The sequence below is a fragment of the Zootermopsis nevadensis genome, unplaced genomic scaffold (assembly GCF_977971745.1).
Source record: "Zootermopsis nevadensis isolate Lab colony 2312 unplaced genomic scaffold, Znev_1.0 Znev_ptg000001l, whole genome shotgun sequence".
Lineage (NCBI taxonomy): Eukaryota > Metazoa > Arthropoda > Insecta > Blattodea > Termopsidae > Zootermopsis > Zootermopsis nevadensis.
The window spans coordinates 709972-730025 of NW_028259133.1; the positions used below are offsets into that span (position 1 = coordinate 709972).

The 20054-nt window shown below is 38.3% G+C and overlaps 3 protein-coding genes and 1 long non-coding RNA gene across 4 annotated transcripts; 1 reads left to right on the top strand and 3 right to left on the bottom strand.

Annotated features, from left to right (window-relative positions):
• Positions 1-426: 426 nt before the first annotated feature.
• On the bottom strand, positions 427-3311 carry Hsc70-4 (Heat shock protein 70 cognate 4). The gene is made up of 3 exons (XM_087342941.1): positions 3100-3311; positions 2313-2671; positions 427-2218 (listed from the first exon to the last, which is right to left on the bottom strand). Exons 1-3 carry the CDS (start codon positions 3302-3304, stop codon positions 827-829), a joined length of 1956 nt encoding a protein of 651 aa, XP_087199067.1. The 5' UTR covers positions 3305-3311; the 3' UTR covers positions 427-826.
• A 5352-nt stretch (positions 3312-8663) lies between these two features.
• On the top strand, positions 8664-10643 carry LOC147875145 (uncharacterized). The gene is made up of 2 exons (XR_015533938.1): positions 8664-8952; positions 10178-10643. It is a non-coding gene; the product is annotated as an uncharacterized LOC147875145 (long non-coding RNA).
• LOC110840420 (uncharacterized) lies at positions 9571-14019 on the bottom strand. The gene is made up of 3 exons (XM_022085463.2): positions 13080-14019; positions 11974-12625; positions 9571-10344 (listed from the first exon to the last, which is right to left on the bottom strand). The coding sequence occupies exons 1-3, from the start codon at positions 13171-13173 to the stop codon at positions 10152-10154; spliced, it is 939 nt and encodes a 312-aa protein (XP_021941155.1). The 5' UTR covers positions 13174-14019; the 3' UTR covers positions 9571-10151.
• A 148-nt stretch (positions 14020-14167) lies between these two features.
• Positions 14168-20016, bottom strand: Pbp49 (proximal sequence element A Pbp49). The gene is made up of 6 exons (XM_022085146.2): positions 19483-20016; positions 18810-19002; positions 17413-17664; positions 15766-16007; positions 14950-15057; positions 14168-14433 (listed from the first exon to the last, which is right to left on the bottom strand). The coding sequence occupies exons 1-6, from the start codon at positions 19701-19703 to the stop codon at positions 14292-14294; spliced, it is 1158 nt and encodes a 385-aa protein (XP_021940838.2). The 5' UTR covers positions 19704-20016; the 3' UTR covers positions 14168-14291.
• Between the last annotated feature and the right edge of the window lie 38 nt (positions 20017-20054).

A 20054-nucleotide genomic window follows, 5' to 3' on the forward strand; every position in this document is an offset into this window, starting at 1 on the left:
CCACATTCCTTATGAGGCCTGTATTCTGCATTGTAGTACCAAAGATATTCTTTGAAGGCTGAAGTGTAGACAGGACTCTATAAAATGGCATAAAAGAACTACTTCAGTCTTGATTTTAACCACTGCCAGTTACTACGCTCAAACCATTTCTGCCTAAAATACAAAAGTTGTATACAAATCCACAAGCCTTCATATTTTCAATCAAGTGCAAGCCAAAATTGGGAATGTCAGAACACTCCAGTAGTACCTTACAAAACTAAAAAACCTCCGAGAGGCAGCCACCTGACATCACTTTAACCCCTCTTAAGGAGTCCAAACTACACAAATATAAATTGTTTAATTGACGAGAGCACTGCTAATCAGTTCAGTCATCACAGGACAATTTTCTTGTTTCAAATGGAGCAAGGATAGGAAAAGTAACACCACTTAATTATGACCAAATTTACTAGAACTGCAAAAAAAAATTGTATGTACAAGTTTTACTTTCAATAAATTACTGCAAAATAAAAAGTTACAACCAGTACCTTCATGTAGTTCTAACATTTGGACATTAATACTGTTAAAATTGGAATGAAAACTATGCACTGTTCACACTTGACAATTAATTCCAATACAAGATTTTTCCTAAAACTTCTTTTAATGTGCTGCAATACAACACTTTTAATCAACTTCAGAGTGCGCTATACACACAACAAATCATTTCATGAACATAATTTGGAACTTTTAAATTGCATTACTCAGCACATCTACAGATCAAAACCAATTGAAACCATTCAGCCTTGGCCCTATTTTTTTTATAATTGTGAATTTTATAATAAAATCGTATTTAATCGACTTCCTCGATAGTTGGTCCTGCTCCTGCGCCGGCTGCTCCACCAGCCCCTGGCGCGCCGCCAGCAGCACCTGGGAATCCTCCTGGCATCCCTCCAGGAATACCGCCAGCACCCTGATAGAGTTTCGTCATTATCGGATTGCAGACCGACTCCAGCTCCTTCTGCTGAGACTCAAATTCTTCCTTCTCAGCAAGCTGGTTGGCATCCAGCCAGCGGATAACCTCGTTGCATTTGTCCATGACGGTAGTTTTATCAGCTTCCGAGATCTTATCCTTCAGTTTCTCATCCTCCATCGTACTCTTCATGTTGAAGCAATACGACTCCAAAGCATTTTTGGCAGAAATGGTCTGCTTCTGCTTTTCGTCTTCAGCGCGGTATTTCTCCGCATCATTCACCATACGTTCGATGTCCTCCTTGCTCAGCCGACCCTTATCATTTGTGATCGTGATCTTGTTCTCCTTTCCGGTCGACTTCTCTACGGCCGTTACGTTCAGAATACCGTTAGCATCGATATCGAAAGTCACCTCAATCTGAGGGACACCTCGCGGTGCAGGAGGAATTCCGGTAAGTTCAAACTTTCCGAGCAGGTTGTTATCCTTGGTCATGGCTCGTTCGCCCTCGTATACCTGGATCAACACACCTGGCTGGTTATCTGAGTAGGTAGTAAATGTCTGGGTCTGCTTTGTGGGGATGGTTGTGTTACGCTTTATGAGGATAGTCATCACTCCTCCAGCTGTCTCAATACCAAGAGAAAGAGGAGTCACGTCCAGCAGAAGCAGGTCCTGAACCTCCTCCGACTTGTCTCCAGCCAAGATTGCTGCCTGTACAGCCGCTCCATACGCCACTGCCTCGTCAGGGTTGATCGACTTGTTCAGCTCTTTCCCGTTGAAGAAGTCTTGGAGCAATTTCTGGACCTTAGGAATGCGCGTTGACCCGCCAACTAGGACAATATCGTGAATCTGTGCCTTGTCCATCTTGGCATCTCGGAGGGATTTCTCAACCGGCTCCATGGTGCTACGGAACAAATCTGCATTTAGCTCTTCGAATCTGGCTCGGGTGATGGACGTGTAGAAATCGATACCTTCAAACAGCGAATCGATCTCGATGCTGGCTTGAGTGGAGGATGAAAGCGTGCGCTTCGCTCGTTCGCAGGCGGTACGCAGTCTTCTGACTGCGCGCTTGTTTGAGGTCAAGTCCTTCTTGTACTTGCGTTTGAATTCTTGGACAAAGTGGTTGACCATGCGATTATCAAAATCTTCACCGCCGAGATGAGTGTCTCCAGCAGTAGACTTTACTTCAAAGATTCCATCTTCAATGGTAAGGATGGAGACATCAAAAGTACCACCGCCCAAGTCAAAGATCAGAACATTGCGTTCTCCATGCCCCTGCAAATATGCAAAGGGATCATTAGAACAAATTATATTATAATACGAGAGGTCTTAAAGCAAATTCATTAAACATTTACATAATTTTACGTACCTTTTTGTCAAGGCCATATGCGATAGCCGCAGCTGTAGGTTCGTTAATGATTCGGAGTACATTCAGACCCGCGATCGCACCAGAATCCTTTGTGGCTTGCCTCTGGGAATCATTGAAGTAGGCGGGGACCGTGATGACAGCATTTGTCACAGACTTGCCGAGGTACGCCTCAGCAGTTTCTTTCATCTTCGTCAGCACCATGGAGCTCACCTCTTCGGGGAAGAAAGTCTTTGTTTCTCCTTTGTACTGAACTTGTATCTTTGGTTTAGTACTATCATTCACAACTGTGAATGGCCAATGTTTCATGTCTGCTTGCACGGTAAGATCATCAAACCGACGTCCAATAAGACGTTTCGCATCTGAAAAAGAAGAATACAACTTTAGGATGACTTCTGAGCTAGAACTCTTGGGAGGGGCACAGCACCAAAGCAGCAGGAGTCTATTTCAGATAAAGCGCTGAATCTGTCGTGAAATGTCGTACATTGTGGACGAGCTAGTTAACCGAGACCCAAATTTAGTGACGGAAAGGGATAACCAGACAACACAACAAATGGAGCCCAAACTCAAAACATTTCATTCATATAATACAGAATAATATTCGTAAAAAATTTCCAACCAAAAACTTTGCTGTTTCACAAAAAGTTAACATTCTCTTAAAACCAAGAAATTCAAATTTAACCATGGTTGTGCCGAATTTTTTTTTGCAACCAACTCCTGAACACTACATCTGCTGCACCCTCAAAGCATTTCCCCCCCCCCCCCCAAAAACAATTTTACACAAACTTACCAAAAATCGTGTTATTGGGGTTCATAGCCACTTGGTTCTTAGCCGCATCTCCGATCAATCTTTCTGTATCTGTGAAAGCTACATAACTAGGTGTTGTCCTGTTTCCTTGGTCATTAGCAATGATTTCAACCTTTCCATGTTGGAACACGCCAACACATGAGTAGGTTGTGCCAAGATCAATACCAACAGCTGGTGTAGTTGCCATATTGAATCTGCAAAACAAGTTATTCAACTAAAAACATGGCAAGGAATAGAACTAATTAGTATGTTGCCCTTCTAACAAATCAGTTAATTAGAACTATGGTCCTTCCTGGGGAATGGCAAAGTCCCCATCCCAGGTCAAAACTGGTGGTTGGTGAGTAAACACTCCCCTGCTAAATGTTGCAAACACTTGCAGCAGTGATGGGTGAAATAATTATAAAACAATTTCACAAAAATAATTTCTGGGACACCTAACACTACAGCCCTTATTCTCCAATGTCAGCTGCAATAATTGGAGAGCAGTCAAAGGTTAATTCCCAGCAATGTGTTATAATGAACAAAGCACCCCCTTCCTACTAACACATCTCTTCCCCTACTTCAAATATGAGGGTTACTTCTTGCCCCAAAATCCCAAGATAGCACAACTAACTCAAGACATTACATACAATGTGTCATTGACACAGCTTATTTTTGTACTTTGTCAAAAACTTGTTTTTGCACCAATAAAACTTTTTGTAATCCAGAACCAAATCCAATTCATCTACTATCACCCTTCTTCAGCCTGAATGATGAAAAATTAGACATTCTGTGTAAGACAATAATAACTTGGAAGCAAGTATCAGGTGTGGTATTTCCATTCCCATATAATAACCAACAATGAAGTCTAGAAATTTTCTATGTGAGTCATACAGCAGAAAGGTTGGCCTGGGCAGGAAACATTCTGCACCCAGTCCAACTTGACTGCATACCCTGCACAGGGTATATATGAATCACAGAATTACCAAGATGAATCAACTTCATTCCACTGCAATGCCTTTCCCATCCTGAAACCACTTCCTTGTCAGACATTCATACGTAGTTTAAAAATGGCCAATCTCATGCCAGGAAAACCACAAAAAAAAAGATAGCCATTCTCTGGGCCCAAAATTGAACATTTGGGAAATATTCCTTTCATTCGTGCTTAACACAAAAATCCTTACAAAACACCTGTAGACCTGCGACTGGCCAGTACATATCAGAACCTATATTAATTTGGCGCAAAAAACGTTTGCATTACAAGGAAACTTCAGAAGACAAAGAAATGTATTTATAGAACATCTTCAAAGCCCATGAAGTGCACTTAATTTAAAACCTAAAACTGATACAAACGAACATTTCCCTACTGTAAATCACAATGTACTAAAATGAAGGTCCAATGCCCAGCATTGGTGATGCAACTGGACTGACGCAACCCACACCCTACTCCATCGCGGTGACTAACGTAATTTTTTTTGTTCCTATCTTGGAACGTAGAAGATCGGTGTTACCCTAAATAAATGAACCACTGTCCATTAACACAGCACCTGCAACTGTTTTCTGTGTTCATAAAATATGAATCCAGATTTATAGACGCTAACGCATTAAACTGTTCCCGTACATGCTTGCCTACGTTCCTAACTCGAAGATGGCGTCCGACCACGTATAACCTTGGGCATGGTAATATTATATTATATTAGCAACGTAAAACCTGGAACGAATACTATTGCAATCCTCCCCACAATAATATGAATATACATAAAAATGTCACATCTATAAATTGCAGTAAACTATCTAAGCAAAATACACCTAGAATGAACTTACACAGAAAACTGCCTCATTCATCAACCAAATATGAAAAAAGATAATGCCAATACCACAAGTTACTACATACCTTTGTCTATCCTTAAAATTTTTCAACAGCTTTTACCAACGTCTTCCCTTACCGAAGATCACCGACCAAATGACTCGACCTGTCCTCACGCACCGGATATATCACATGAATAGGTGGGTTTCTAGAAGTTTCGAGGGCAAGTGGCCAATAGGAGATTGTCAATGCAAGCGGGATTCATGAATACTACTGAAGCATCAACATGATTGGTTGACCCATTTTCCCGCTGCAGTTCACGGAAATACTGCTCTTCTGATATTTAAATTTAACACGAAATATTTATATTGAATATTTAAAAAAACCATAAATTATAATTTTAGTAGCATATACTTTTCGCAATAAAAGCGAATTTAAAGTATAAATATATGTTATGGTTCTGGTTCAGAGAAGAGCAGGCATGACGTGTACTACGACCAATGACGTCACTGAAGGATCTCTGGAACGTTCTAGTACGTAGTGGCACGTGCCTTAATTTTTACAGTGTTGGAACATATGCTATAGAACTTGAGGTCTTCGTCTGTTGCATCACCTTGTTGCTATTTATGATACGACATTCAGCAATTGTCACATGAAACATTGTTAGTTATAATTAGCTACTGAAGTAGATTATGAAAATACCAAAATTTGATTCTTGTTGTTGAGTTTTGCTCCGTTAAAGTGGGAACTATCGAACATGACAGGTGTAATACACGTTGCAAAGGACGTATGAGGGTATGTATCACTTAAAGAGAAGTGTTTTACAGGACTCTGGTTCCCCACTTTATCAACACTTACAAGATAAGAAGAAGTGACTTGCTGTTCTGCTATATGTCAGATGTCGCTGATAAAGCTGAACGGACTACTCTCCTCAGGGTCCAAATATAACCGTTTTTTCATACTTCTTGACAAAGTTTCAGCATTCATGAAAGAGAGGATGCTATGAAAAAGGCTTTGGTGAATGCGACGCCACAGGAAAGTTTGCCAGTACGAGTGAATACACGGAAGACAATCATTACATACTTGAAGAATTTAAACCTTGTTTTGACTCATCTCAGTAATCTTGAGAGCAATCTTAAGTACGGTTTTATCAGAAATAACAACCCTTCAGCAACGTGAATGGATGCAAAATCCATTTTTAGTCACAGTCGGTGAGAAAATAAATCACCGTTTAAAGCCAAGGAACATGTTACGGAACTTTACAGCTCTGAAGGTCAAATTGGAAACTTTGTCACTTCCTGAATTTTGGATTTATATGAAGAGAAAAATTGGAATTCTCACAGCCAGCGACCGAAGTGTCACTACTTTTTTGAATGACATCTGTGTGTGGGGAAAAAAAAATCGGCCATGGCGGCAAATGGATGCACCGTAATTGCCTTCAATTTGTAAAATACTTCCGACGTTTCAACAGAGAGCGGGTCACCCAGTATTAACCATACGGGCTCATGATTCCCACAAAGTAAATAAATGCTCTTAGCCGCTTATACATTCTTATCACTCTCGATGGTTAGCGTAGGCGAAGTCAACAAGACTTCTTTAGGAGCCCACGCGCAAAATCGAGGATTAAATTTAACATTTTCACTTGTCACAATAAAAAACCCGCCCGAGTTAATGAAAACGGTTTATTCACGTACATTTTTAATATTGTTTGTGGCCATAATTTTATCTTATTCGTTAGCCGTTCCTCAACAGGAGAAACTCCGTGTTGTTATTGATCGTCGGCTTACGGCATGCGCCATGACCTGGATAACAGAGACCTTGATTCTAGTACAGTAGTCAGATCGATGAGCAATTCTTTGTTCCTGGAATGGCGTATATGGAACTTTTACAATGTTTCACGGTTACACTTTGTTGTCATTGGGTTGCATTTCCGGTAAAAGGGAGTTGATCGTGAGGACGCCTACGACCCAAATATGAACTTCTAATGTCAGTGTTGGCGATGTTATGATGATATGTGTACTTACTACAAGTCAGGACACGCTAGAAATTAAAATCCATGTCAATCTACGACTTTGCTTTTAATTAAATTAACTTTTATGTCTACCCTCAAATATACTTTGACAAACATAAGTACCATTATGTAAAATGGCGCCTTCGAGGGACGATCGGCGAGTCCTGATGTTTGCACCATCTGTATTTCATGAAAGCAGTTACTGAAACTCCGTATTTATTTTGGAATGGACGTAAACGTAAATATCGTGAGGGAAAATATTTTTTAAATGACGGCGTCAAACATTTGAGTTTCTAGATAGTCTTGCTTGCACATCCTGTTGCCAACATTTATTTCGAATAAAACGTTCCCTAGAACACCGATTTATGTTTGTTTTCGTTTTAGTTCTTCAGCGGAGATCGAGATGTCATCTGTCAATGATCTTACGAAACACATGTTCTGCAACAACAAAACTCGAGAACTTTTTAAGGAATTTTTGTGAAATTTGGAGGCTCGTGAAACGCGTTCGGTAGAACTGTCTGTTGGTGGTAGTGGCACACGTAGGGGATGCGATCTCTCTCCTCTACTAACAAGGGAATGGTCCGGTCGGTCATGTCGAAACCTCACCTGACATTTTGCTCGTCTACAGAGCCATCTAGCAATGATTGTCCACAAACTTTCAGCTGAGAATCAAATGAATCCGACAAATGCATAATGAAAAGCTCAGTGGTATTTAAACTTGCCACCAGGCTTTCAAGGGTTTAAACAGTTTCTTCAAGAATTTCGGATACTAACATGTCTTGAATTCTTTTATTATAAATGACGCCGTAAACAAACAGAAGACAATGGAATAAAAAATTGAATTTGTGTTAGAAAGACGACGAGCCTAATTCTCTTCCAAGCGTTCACAAATGAAAACGAAAACCTGTAGATGTTATAAGCAATAATAATAAATAAATAGGATGTCCTTACCTCACTCTTTCTTCAAGATGTCCACCGGAAAAATAAAATGGAGAGAATTTCTTAGTAATTCACACAAGATAAGTCTACGACACACTACAAGCGATTCACAGCTCAGATCTTTCCACAATGACGATAGCGGATTGTTGACTAATACGACAATGCCGAAGGAAATTATGACGTAACAATGTTGCTTTTTACGCCAGTATTGTTACAATAAACAACATTGTTACAGGTGTCGTTTATAAATCCCGATACTTTTCTTACATTGTTGTACACGCAGGTGTTCATATAAAAGCTGACCATTGTTGTTCGATGTTTACATTGTTGGTAGTTGAAAAAATACAAAGCTAATTACTCTGTGTTATAATTTGCTTATTCCATACCAACTGTAAAAAGTCAATAATTAACATTAAATGTGTTTTCTATAAGAAGGAAATAAATTTAAAAGTAATTAAAAGAGGCATTAAGAAAATTTTACAATTTCATTTACCCTTATTTAAAAATAACACCCGGTTATATAACCCATCGTTGAAATGCAGCGAAAGTGTTTAGTTATTATTTTTTTATATTAGGAATAAAGCAGAGCTCGCAGAATGCGTACGAAAAAATAATGTACAAAATTATGCACTATAATTGTGACAGAAATATGAAGCAACAATAGAATGTTTGAAGCATATATTCAGTTTGCACCACGAACATCGAATTAAAGGTTTATTTGCACATTCCTCTAGTTCGTAAACTTGGCTTGTTCTGCGCAGACAGAACTGCGCTGGCGTTACAAACGCTTGAGGTCGCAGATAAGCGTATTGCGTGACATCACAACGTCACTAAATCACCTACTCTACTATGCACAAACAATAGTTAAGCTTCTAGCTCCTCGGAGACTAATCATTCACCACCCTCTCAGCTACTGGTCCACGCCCTCCGCTGCAATGTATCGGCGAATACCGCGCTGCTATCACGCGCATGCGCGAATTTTAACTGACCATTCCAACTTTGAGCAATTTCTTTTCTCACCCCTTGCACAGCGCATCAGCAGCTGAAATTTTGTGTATAATCGTTACTAGATGGGCTCTGTAGACGAGCAAAATTTCAGGTAAGATTTTGGCATGACCAACCGTACCATTCCCTTGAAAGAGCACAAAAACAGTACAGACTGAATTGTCTCTGGTGAACATCTTATAAATATTCCATTACATTATATTCACCATCGTCTTCTGCAACATCTTCCTCACTACTGATACAGGTCCTGTAGTTTTGTGAGTCAAATACAGGTTGTTCTGAAATGTCATACAAATAGAACAGATTGAAATAAATACCTGCATCAATCTTTCAGAACTCGTCCACTAGTCTTCCATAACCAAGACTATAAAATAAGTTGGGGTGTAGTAAATCTGGCGAGAAAATGAGAGGCTTGGGCATATCTGTTGGTAAAAATCCTGTGCCGATGCAATCATGTAGGAATTTGTGATTATGTTGGTACTTGTGTTCATTTTTGTTTGGTACTTGTGAATGTATTTGTTTTTACTGGATTCATCCCTGCCACCAGACATCTGTCCAACTGCAGTCAAATAAATTTATTTATTTATTATATTTGTTGATTTTTAAACTCCTCTAGAAAGTTTCACTGATGCAGCACTCCATACATTTGAGATACTGAAGGTGATAACTGATAGAAAATATTAGGTCATTTGAGGTATTTAAAGATAAGTGGTACCAACATTACTTTGTGAGATTTATTTTTACTTCAATTACATTCCATTCCACTACATCTTTTTTATAATCTTGTAGAAGTGGGCCAATCAGCAGTACAAACAAGTCTAAAAAACTCACTTTATCAAAATTAACAAAAGAAGTGGCTTAATCAGTGACAGATGTAGAACAACTGGCTATTTACAAGACAGTGTTAATAGTGTTTTGTAGGGTAATCTACAGTTAATTAAAGATTGAAGATTTCTGTCTTCTGGGTTATTGCGCTGTGTAGTCTGGTCGATGTTATACAGTTAATTACTTTAATTTTTATTGCTGTTGTTTTGTTTATATATATGGCTGATCAACAAAACTACCTTGAATATATCAAGATGTTTACAGTATTTGTGGTCTTTCGCAGATATATAATTTATGACGTGTGTTTATTTACATCATAACATCGACTGAGCATTCAGTACAAACTGAAAGTCTGTAAAAGACTTCCAGATACTCCGTAGGACGAAGGAGTAACAACTGAAGTACTTCAGCCAACGTCTTCAACAGAGAATAAGTTTATGAGATTGGTTAAGAATTTGGAACGCATGGTTATTTTGAGGTGATCCAAATTCCAGCTCCATGATTGCATTCGCTGTATGGAGGTGGTCTTCTTTCGCGTCGATAGTATCGGAGGTAAATTGCGGTGCCTATCACGAGAACAGAAATGGCAGCCGTGCACACCAGCAGCACCCACAGTGGAATGTGCGTATCAGCGGCTGGATGAAGCTGGTGGTCTGATGCACTGTAAATAATTCTTTAACATAAATAAATGCAAGAAATATGGAAGAAAACTAAACATTCAACAGAATGAAATGTCTATGATTAAAGATGGCATAGTATAAAATGAAGCAGGCTGCACATTCAGAAGTAAATTATGTGTTTATCCAGTCAAGGCTATGTTTCAACCGACTGATTTACTACCTCAAAATGAGGTATTAATTATATCTTTCTTTGGTGAACATACTACCAACATTAAGCTTCAGCACACATGTAAAAATGAACCATTCCATTTTATGGTAAATAAAATACATGTTTATTAAACTCTGTGGATCCATACTTAAGTCAGATGGCAAAAGAATGTGGAATAAGTCATAATGATACAATACATATTACACAAGAACAATGAGTATGAACTATAACCCCCCCCCCCAAGTGCCTACATGGTGTATAGTGGAACAACTTTACTTTTACAATTCCTACGATTATAAAGATTTCATGTATTAAAGCCATGTGCTCAACCCATTACATGCATTAGATGAATTATACTACCCTATTATATAAACATAAAAAAGTTTATTGAACATTATGACTTATTTCTAAACATTAGAAATTTGTCAACAGAGTAAAAGGAGCATGTAATTAAGTACATTTTTATTGTTACTTTAAAGTGTGCCTTTCTATTTTTAACATTTGTGACACTAGATGGCTGTCTTCTGGGTTGTAGTGCTGTGTGGTCTGGTAGAAGTTTACCATCATTTTAGAGGTCCTTACTGCCACCATCATCAGGGTTGTAAGAACTCAAGATGCAGGCAGGAAGGACCTCTGAAACATATGTAAACCTCTACCACGTCACACAGCGTCAAAACCCAGAAGACAGCCATCTATGAAATCGTGTCATGAAATCCTCAAATCTTACGATGCTACACTTGAAAATGTTGATGCCTGCGTAATAAGCACTCTTCTAAAAACATGAGTGGTTGACAACTGGCCTATGAAGCTGATTCTTATTCCTTGTCTTGACACTGTATATAGCCAAATTAGTTTGAAAATACTTTTGGTCGACTGAAGTTTGTTAATGAGAATATATGTTCACATGGAAGAGGTTAGATTTCTACACGAATTTAGAGGTTTGACAACAGTGATTCATCTAACAATGTTTTTGCTGTCAGGTGAATTATCCCCCCCAAAATTATTCCGTATTTCAATATGGGGTAAAAATTGGCAAAATAAACTCAAAAGCGAGTCAGTGTTGCTGACGTGCGACACAGGTTCCATTTAACTTGGCTATCAGTTTATCAACATGATTTGTGCAATTAAGGTGGCTATCAATTTGCAAAGCCAGAAATTTTGTACTTACTGACTCTTACATATACCCTCGATACTTAGAGTGTATAGTCGTGAGTCATTTGTCATAATTGTTGTTATATTTATTTCTTCAAGAGAAGCAACGGCATCTAAGATGAAAATGCAGGAGTACCTACATCTCTAGGACATCACTCAGGAACAGACAAGAAGTATTTGGGCACGCATGAATGAATGAATTATTGAATGACTGAATGAAGGAGCTGATTTCTATTTTAGCTTGAAAGAGAAATAATCAGAAATCACATATGTCTTTACTTTAATCTAATACTTCATTTAAGTCACTTACCTGTCAGTTACCGTTGAAGAATAACTTCTGTTCTTGAAGATACAGACATTTTCATTGTCCTCTACAAAACCTTCTTTACATTTGCAAGTATTAGGTGCTGTACATATGCCATTTGTGCATCCTTTTGGGCAATATGGAATGCAAAGGCTGTTATGTTTGATATAACCTGTTTTACACTCATAGCTGAAGATGTTGAGGTTACAGACACTGGTGTTAATAGGGTCCTTAGTGTAGCCAGGATTGCACATGCAGGTGTCTGGAGAAACACAGTTACCATTCACACATGGCGGTGAACATACAGGGTTACAGACGGTTTCATCTGTTGGATCCTTAGTGTATCCCAAGTTACATACACACGTGTTCGGGGAGACGCATCTGCCGTTCAAACAATGCAGAAAACAGTTGGGGTTGCAGACAGTGCTGTCGCTAATGTCCCTAATATACCCAGCATTGCACGAGCAGGTGTTTGGAGAAGTACATTCACTGTTGATACAACCCTTTGGACAGGAAGGCTTGCAAATCTGATTTAGAGGGTGTGTGCTTATGTATCCATTCCAGCACGTACAGGAACCATGCTCATTACAAATTCCATTCGTGCAATATGCAGGACAGTTTCTTTCTTGCGGGGGTGAATGTACAACAATGACCTTTGCTGGAAAAAAGAAATTCTTATCTTCATTCTAATAACTACAACCCTCTTCGTAATGATCGTCGACCTGAAAACGGAAGCGGCAGGCTGCAGATTACGGAGGGAATCGACACTGGTTGGAATTGTTACCAGGAAGACCCGAGCAACACTTGGACAATTGAAATTAAAATGGCATACCGACTTGGGCAATGCATAAATACGTGCCGCAGATATCCATCCATCAACACCAAAGCCGGACGATGAACACAATCCCAAACCAGGCCCATCAGGTAAACCAGATCTATGACCTCCAGTAAGTCAAACACTTGCCTTTAGCTTCGCATGCCTCAACCGTGGTTATTTTTGGCATTTCTTGGCCCTATCGATTAATTCTGTATTATCATAAAATCAAAAATGCTTAATTAGTTAGCAATAAAGATCTGTGTCCATTTGTTCTGCAGCAAGGATGCACACTCACCTGCGGGTTCGTGATTTTTCCTGCAGGCACTGGAAGGACTGCAAAAAATGAGTAGCAGTAGGCCTAGAATAAGTGAATCTTTTGTGAAGTCCATCACTGTAGAATGTTTCGTTGCAACTAACAGACTTCAGCATGTAGTACGCATTTAGTCTAAATACGTACACTGAACTCAGTTCGTAATGTTAAACAGTGCCAAGGGGTGTCTGAAGCAAAGGGGCAATTTCTGCAAAATGCAATGAATATAAGAAAACTTTTATCAAATTATTTAATTTTCATGTGTTTGTTAGGCTGAAACCTGTTATGACATTTTGCATGGTCGCAGTGAAAAATGTTTAGACATTTTTAAAGGTTATTGGTCCCAATGAATAATGTTTCGATGTAATATGGTTGGATAATAATAATGAACTTTAAGTCGCTGTTAACCTAAGACTTCTTCCTTGGGGATGTTATTTATATTTCAAATATTTTCTGTATTTACTTCCGTAGATAAGATAACTGATGATTAAGAACGGGGCGCAGTGTGTAAATTAAATAACGCACCACAAGAACTTCTAGAATCATGTGTACACAAGTCTTTCCGGTTTAATAACAGATAATTTCGGTGTGGTTTCACAGAGAAAACATACACCTGCACCTCTTCAACATTTTGTTCAGAAAGAAAATCATTGAACTGAAATTTCACACATCAACTTTACTGTGTTGACCTCGGCACTAGATAGGGGTGAGTGGTCAGTGTCACACCCCGGCCGGCTTTACCCCTGTGAAAGGACCCCGGTACCCATTGTAGAGGAGCCTGGGTCGGCCCCAGAGCAGGTCTGGACGCAGAGGCTAGAGGAAAAATCCTCTGCCCCCGTCGGGGATCGAACCCCGGTCGTCCAGCCCGTAGCTAGTCACTATACTGACTGAGCTATCCCGGCTCATATAAACAAACACACATATGGAAAATAATACGGAATTTATCAGGAGGGGAAGAAAGAACCCCCATCTGGACCTTAAATACACATACATTTTGACAACTCTGTTCTGTCTCCATAATATTAACTGAATAATGTGAACCGAATCCTCTATGTTAAGTACCACACAGTTGATGGAATTAATAATCATTTCTTTCTTTCATTTGTGCCATTAATTCTGTACAAAAGATTATAATATTACTTGACAACAAATATGAAGATACAAAATAAATACAGAATGTTCTCATTTGCTTCATCACTACAAAGCAGTTTTATCATAAAATGGATAAGCCTTAAAATTACCAACTTTCTTCCCATCGACGTAGTTGTACGATCGGAAGCAATGCTCACAAAAGAAGCAGGGATCAAAAGGCACTCTCTCATTTTCAAAAGTAATCCACCTACAGAAAGAAAAATTAATCCATATTAATATAACTTAATAAAACAATTATTAATAACTTTCAACTCATGACTGTCTACAGCACTTTACGTTTGAGTTTGGGGCAAACATCAGCGAATAACAAGAGGATCTCAACGTAGGATTACTCACATGCAGGTAAACAATACACATTTTCCTTTTTTGCAAAAGATGAATGTGAAAAGGTTCCATCAAGTCTGCTATTCTGATTATACAGCTCAGAAAACTTTTTGTTATAAAAATGTTTTACGACACGAATTACGTGCCTTATTGAGCACACTATTAGCTTCTCAAAAAAGGACTCTTCACGGTGTTAGTCAGTTAACAGCCAAAGGGATGTACAAGAACTCATGTCAGTTTAAGAAAAATTGTCGTCTCCTGATGGCTACAAACATTCATACAGATTCTATTACATCACATCAATTTAAAGACACGAAGCCACAAAAGTCTCTAGTTACTATTTCCATAACCCACAGTCAAACAAAATTTATTCACTTACCGAGCAACGTAGTAGTTACAAATCATGCAGTATCGGGCATTTGCTGAGCTAATGCTGCGACAGCAGGGATAGTTCTGAAGTGACAATGAATCACTTACATGAAGCAGTCTGGAATGAAAGACATTTCCCTTCTCACAACAAAATTTCTACTATTTTACTAAGACACATTAGTGACTTACCTGCACGCTAAGGTAGTATATTAAACGAGATTTACGGCACATAAAAGAATCTTACGAGCATGAGCGAGATGTTTCGTGAGCAAAATTCAGTGGCCATTTCTCACCAAGTCTCTCCTGATTCACTACTAGATGGCTCTAGCGGACAAAATCTGGATTGAGTAGAAATTGTGCAGAGTCAGTGGACTGGTCACTCACTACTCACAAATGCACACTTCAAAGACTAGGAAACCTCCAAAAAGGAGGCGGCAAAAACCCACAACTGGGTTGTAGAGCCAAGAAACAACAACAATAATGTTGATGACATACTGGTAACACTGTTAAGTAAATGCAAGTAGTATTGGGAATTCAATGGAGATTCCTTTACACTCCAAACTTCATTTATTCAAGGTAGTTTATTAATTCAATTTTTTGGGGGGGGGGAGGGGAGCTGCTTTCTTAAAAATTGGCTGGGATCCAGATAATCAGTCTTCACTTTCAAAGATAGTTGTTTTCTGGGTTGTAGTGCCATAGTCTAGCAGAAGTTTACCAGTGTTTCGGAGGTTCTTCCGTCACCCGCTCACTGCCCTGATGATGGAGACAGCGAGGACCTCTAAGATGTCGGTAAACCTCTAACAGACTACGTGACACTGCAACTTACCTTACGTCACTAAACACTATCAGGTGTTCACAGTTCCCTTGATGCTGATACACGTATGGATAACCCAGTCTCACTGTCAGGGCTTCAAACTTTGTTTTCTCCATGACACCCGTCTGAAATGGTCCTAAATCATGACTAGCGGCCCACTCTCTGATTACACGGCTATAGTCACGATTTGTAGGGTCTCTATAATCGCTGTAGAAAGTGTCTTCAATGAAAATAAAACCAGACTTGTATTCATCCTGCAAACAACAAGTCAAATCTCTCAACTAAAATAAAGACTTATGATTTCATAAATACAAAATTATGAAAGTAAAGCTTAAAAAACAGAACATCTTAAAGTCAAAATCAAATGAGCTTTGAATAAACAAGACTATTAAAAAAATTGGTAAGCATAAACAAACGCAAAAGGGGATAAATCATTCTGAATAAGAATAGAGTTCCAGGAAGAATTTATAAAGTAGGAATACTGTGCTGTAAAATGTCACATTTAGGTAACGTGAGTTTGTGATCCAACAAAAAATACACTGTACTCCACTGAATCCTTTCTGTACGACGACATCAAGGCAGGCACATACAGATGTCGGAAACGAACGAATGCAAATGTGATGATTTAAAATCCCAAGAAAAGCAGAACAAGTAGGGAACGAGCAAAAGTTGTATCTGGTAGAAAAAAAGTGGTCATCGGTCAGCGGCAAAAGCAAAATTTTAAGCAGAAGAAGAGGCAGCAGTTTTGTTACATGAAATTTGCCAGTCAAAGGCTTCGATGCAAATCAAGCATGGCAGTCAGAGACATTTTTTGAACAAATACTGTACCATCATTTGCTATGGTACCAACTCAAATCACAGGCAAAATACCTTTTTCCTACTCCCATCGTCACTATGAGAGGGTGGGGGCTGGAGTGAGTTCAGTGGATGACTATCATTATCATAAAACCTGAATACGAAATTGCAGTAGACAGCATTAAAGGAGGTGAAGTACTGTGAATAATGAAAAATTCTCGGGTCACAAGCCGTGTCAGGTGACTGAACGGTGAATAAACCATATCTTCTGCCAACGTTTCGAGAACAGTCTCAACTCTCATCCTCAGGGCTGCTGGGTAACAAATCTCCAGATTTGTTACCCAGGTTTATTCACCGTTCAGCCACCTGATGTGGCTTGTGACCCGAGAATCTTTCATCAACTTCAGTCGCCGTGAAACCTTCACGTTATATGAAGTACTGTGAAGAAGCAAATAATTATAGTTTTGTTTCAGTGAAGACTTAAATAAACCAAATAAATCTGTAAAATGCAGTCACATTACACAATCTGCAGGTGGTCATGTGCAATATATATACTATACACATGCGTTGCAATCATTCTCAATGTGTTCACTGAATCTATGTATTCCTTCATTACTTGTTTAAACGATGTTATATTTATTATAGTTCGACTTATAGCACAACCCAACGATGAAGACACGCAGAATGTACACAATCTACTCGTGCAAGTTTCTGTCATAAGCAAGGTGAAGTTTCAGAGTATGTAAGTGAAGACAATTACTTTACCGTCCAAATAATGATCAATTAACATATTTTCTTTTCATCATTTTATGGCATATCATTATCAGATTCGGAATTAGAAAGAGTATAAAACTTTGTGTTTACCGTTGTCTTTTGTGTGACGTTTTGGTCAGGATTTTCACTCACTTCAGACGAAACAGCTAAGTCAGAAGGACAAAGGATCTTATCCCTCAGATCAGTAAGCATTTGATTTCCTAAAAGAACTATCTCCTGACTGCAGCGAGGACCATGGGTGTTGCGCATACCAATTTTGTGACAAAAGGGATGATAAACACGTACTGTAACAAGAAAGTGCTTTCCAATTTCTAGATCCGCAGCCTGGAACAAATCATCTCTCTGAAAAGGAAGCAGAACAAACATTTAAATACTAGAAAATTCTAATGGCTTCATACAGAGTAAACAAAATGTATCTTCATCACTTTCATGTGGGGGGGATACATATATATTTATGTAGGTAGCTTAGTAATATAGCGTGGTTGCAACTGGATTATCTGTCGTTTGAATACCACAAGTTCCGAGCAAAGTTCTATTAACTACTTTGTTTTGTTCATTAACAATATTCTAATCACTGGCACCGTGTGTGACTGGGAATATGGTTAAGTATGGCACTAAAATACTATACAGATATGGGATACCAATTCCAGCACATGTTATAACCAAGAAAACGGCATGCTGAAATTTACAGACCACTGGTAGAACAAGAATTCCCTTTTTTTTTTGTTTACATGGTTTATGAAAAAGGTTTGTTTTCATAGATTCTAACCACAATGAGCCAATATTCTTGAATACAGCTGTAATACTTGATTCTCTTGTCTCTTGATCGTACGTTCCACTACACAGTTAAAATAACAAAGAAATGCCAGTGCACAACAAACAGACCTGTGTATAATTTTACACGCACTTAAAATCCATGGCGACAAATTGTTTTATCCCATAAAGCAATTATTTCCACAGTCTCGCATTAAAATTTATAACTTAAAACTGTATTCTAATAAATTATTAGAATTAAAATCATTATTTTGTAGATAGTAACAAGTCAGTCTTACTTTTCACTTTACTAATATAACAGTAATACTAAAGCTTCAAACTGACAAAACACAAACCTCTTGTCCTATGACACCTGATATCTTATTTTTTTTTTAAAACGCGTCTTTTATTGTAATATTTAAAACTTGGACTTCATTCGTGATTCTCCGACCTACCATCTTGGGTGGATGGCACATCAGTTAGTGATCTTCCTTTGACTTAAACAATGTACTTATTGACTCTGAAAATTTCTATTAGACCTCAAGAATGTTCAAGAAGAAATAATTTCTCAGTATCGTGAAATACAGAGAAGCATTCTTCAGTCAGCATGAAGCCGAAATTTAGTTGTCAATGATAATGACACACACATAACAGTATTTATTTTGTTCTTCCTTTCCAGTACTTTCAAAGAAATATTGTTATCCAATTTGAAAAACTATTATCATGATACTCACAAGCCAAATGCTACTGCGGTATTTAAGCTGTCCTATTGTTTCCACATTCATAATCCGTTTGCTGAGGCGTTTTATAGTCTCCAAGTCTGAAGCTGCTTCTGGTATTCTGGACTTGTCATACAACCCTGGTCTTGCTTTTACACATTTAACATCAACAAGTGGGGGTTCACCTGGCACTTTCAGTTGGTTTATACTGTCAAAAGATTATCAATAAGACATATTCAAAAGCATTTGAAAGGCATTTAATTTAAGCAAGAGAGAATAACAAGAGATAACCAACCAATAAAATAATAACATTCATCTGTATCACAAAGAACTTGATCGAAAGAAGTGAAATACAAGATTTTTGTATGACACTACTAACACGGAAATTATGGAAACTTTACTTCTAGAAGCTGCTGAATTATAAAAGGGTCTGATGGTAGGTTTTTGTCACTGCAGTCATGTTACGTAATTACCGAGTTCATAGAATATATTCTAAAACAGGCCACTTGCTGTGTTCCATTATGCTTTGTATGTACTTGTTTAATAAATTCTGTGGATACTTTAGTATATAAATTAATCAACACTGTCTTGTAAACGATCATGCTAACCATTGTTCCTTCACACCTTTAAAATTCAACAGCATTCCAAGTACAAGGACAACAAACATAATTTAAGGTACATAACAAACCTACAAGTTTCCGACAGTATTTTCATTTCATCGTTAGTAAATGAAACATCCATTAATTCCATTATGTTATTATTTGTCTCATCAACTTTACTTGTATATGAACCAATGTTTTTACAACTGCCTATCGTTGATATTGCAGCTGAAAACGCGGAGAAATAATCCCGGAGACATATTTTTTCTGAAACCCATGAACAATGTTCCTTTTGATATACCGACTCCATTACTGTCACACTCACGTTGGTTTAATTTAAAAATAATACCGATTAACCTATTCTATCTGACACAGAACGAGACGCAACAAACACTACCGATCCCTATCGACATCTGTAAAGAATTGCTTGGAGGAAGTACGAAGTACACGCTGGACGCGAAAGATGTCGCTAATTACCAACAGCCAAGCTCACTTTCGGATCCGTCAGGAAGCAGCTGTGTAATTTATTCTGAACATTGAGCGACATTTTATTTGTGATGGTCAGTAAACTGTATGATGACATCGGCTTAGCATCACCTAGTGGCCATAATAACTGTGATACTAATAGTATATGTTTATACCAAAGAATATGCCAACATTG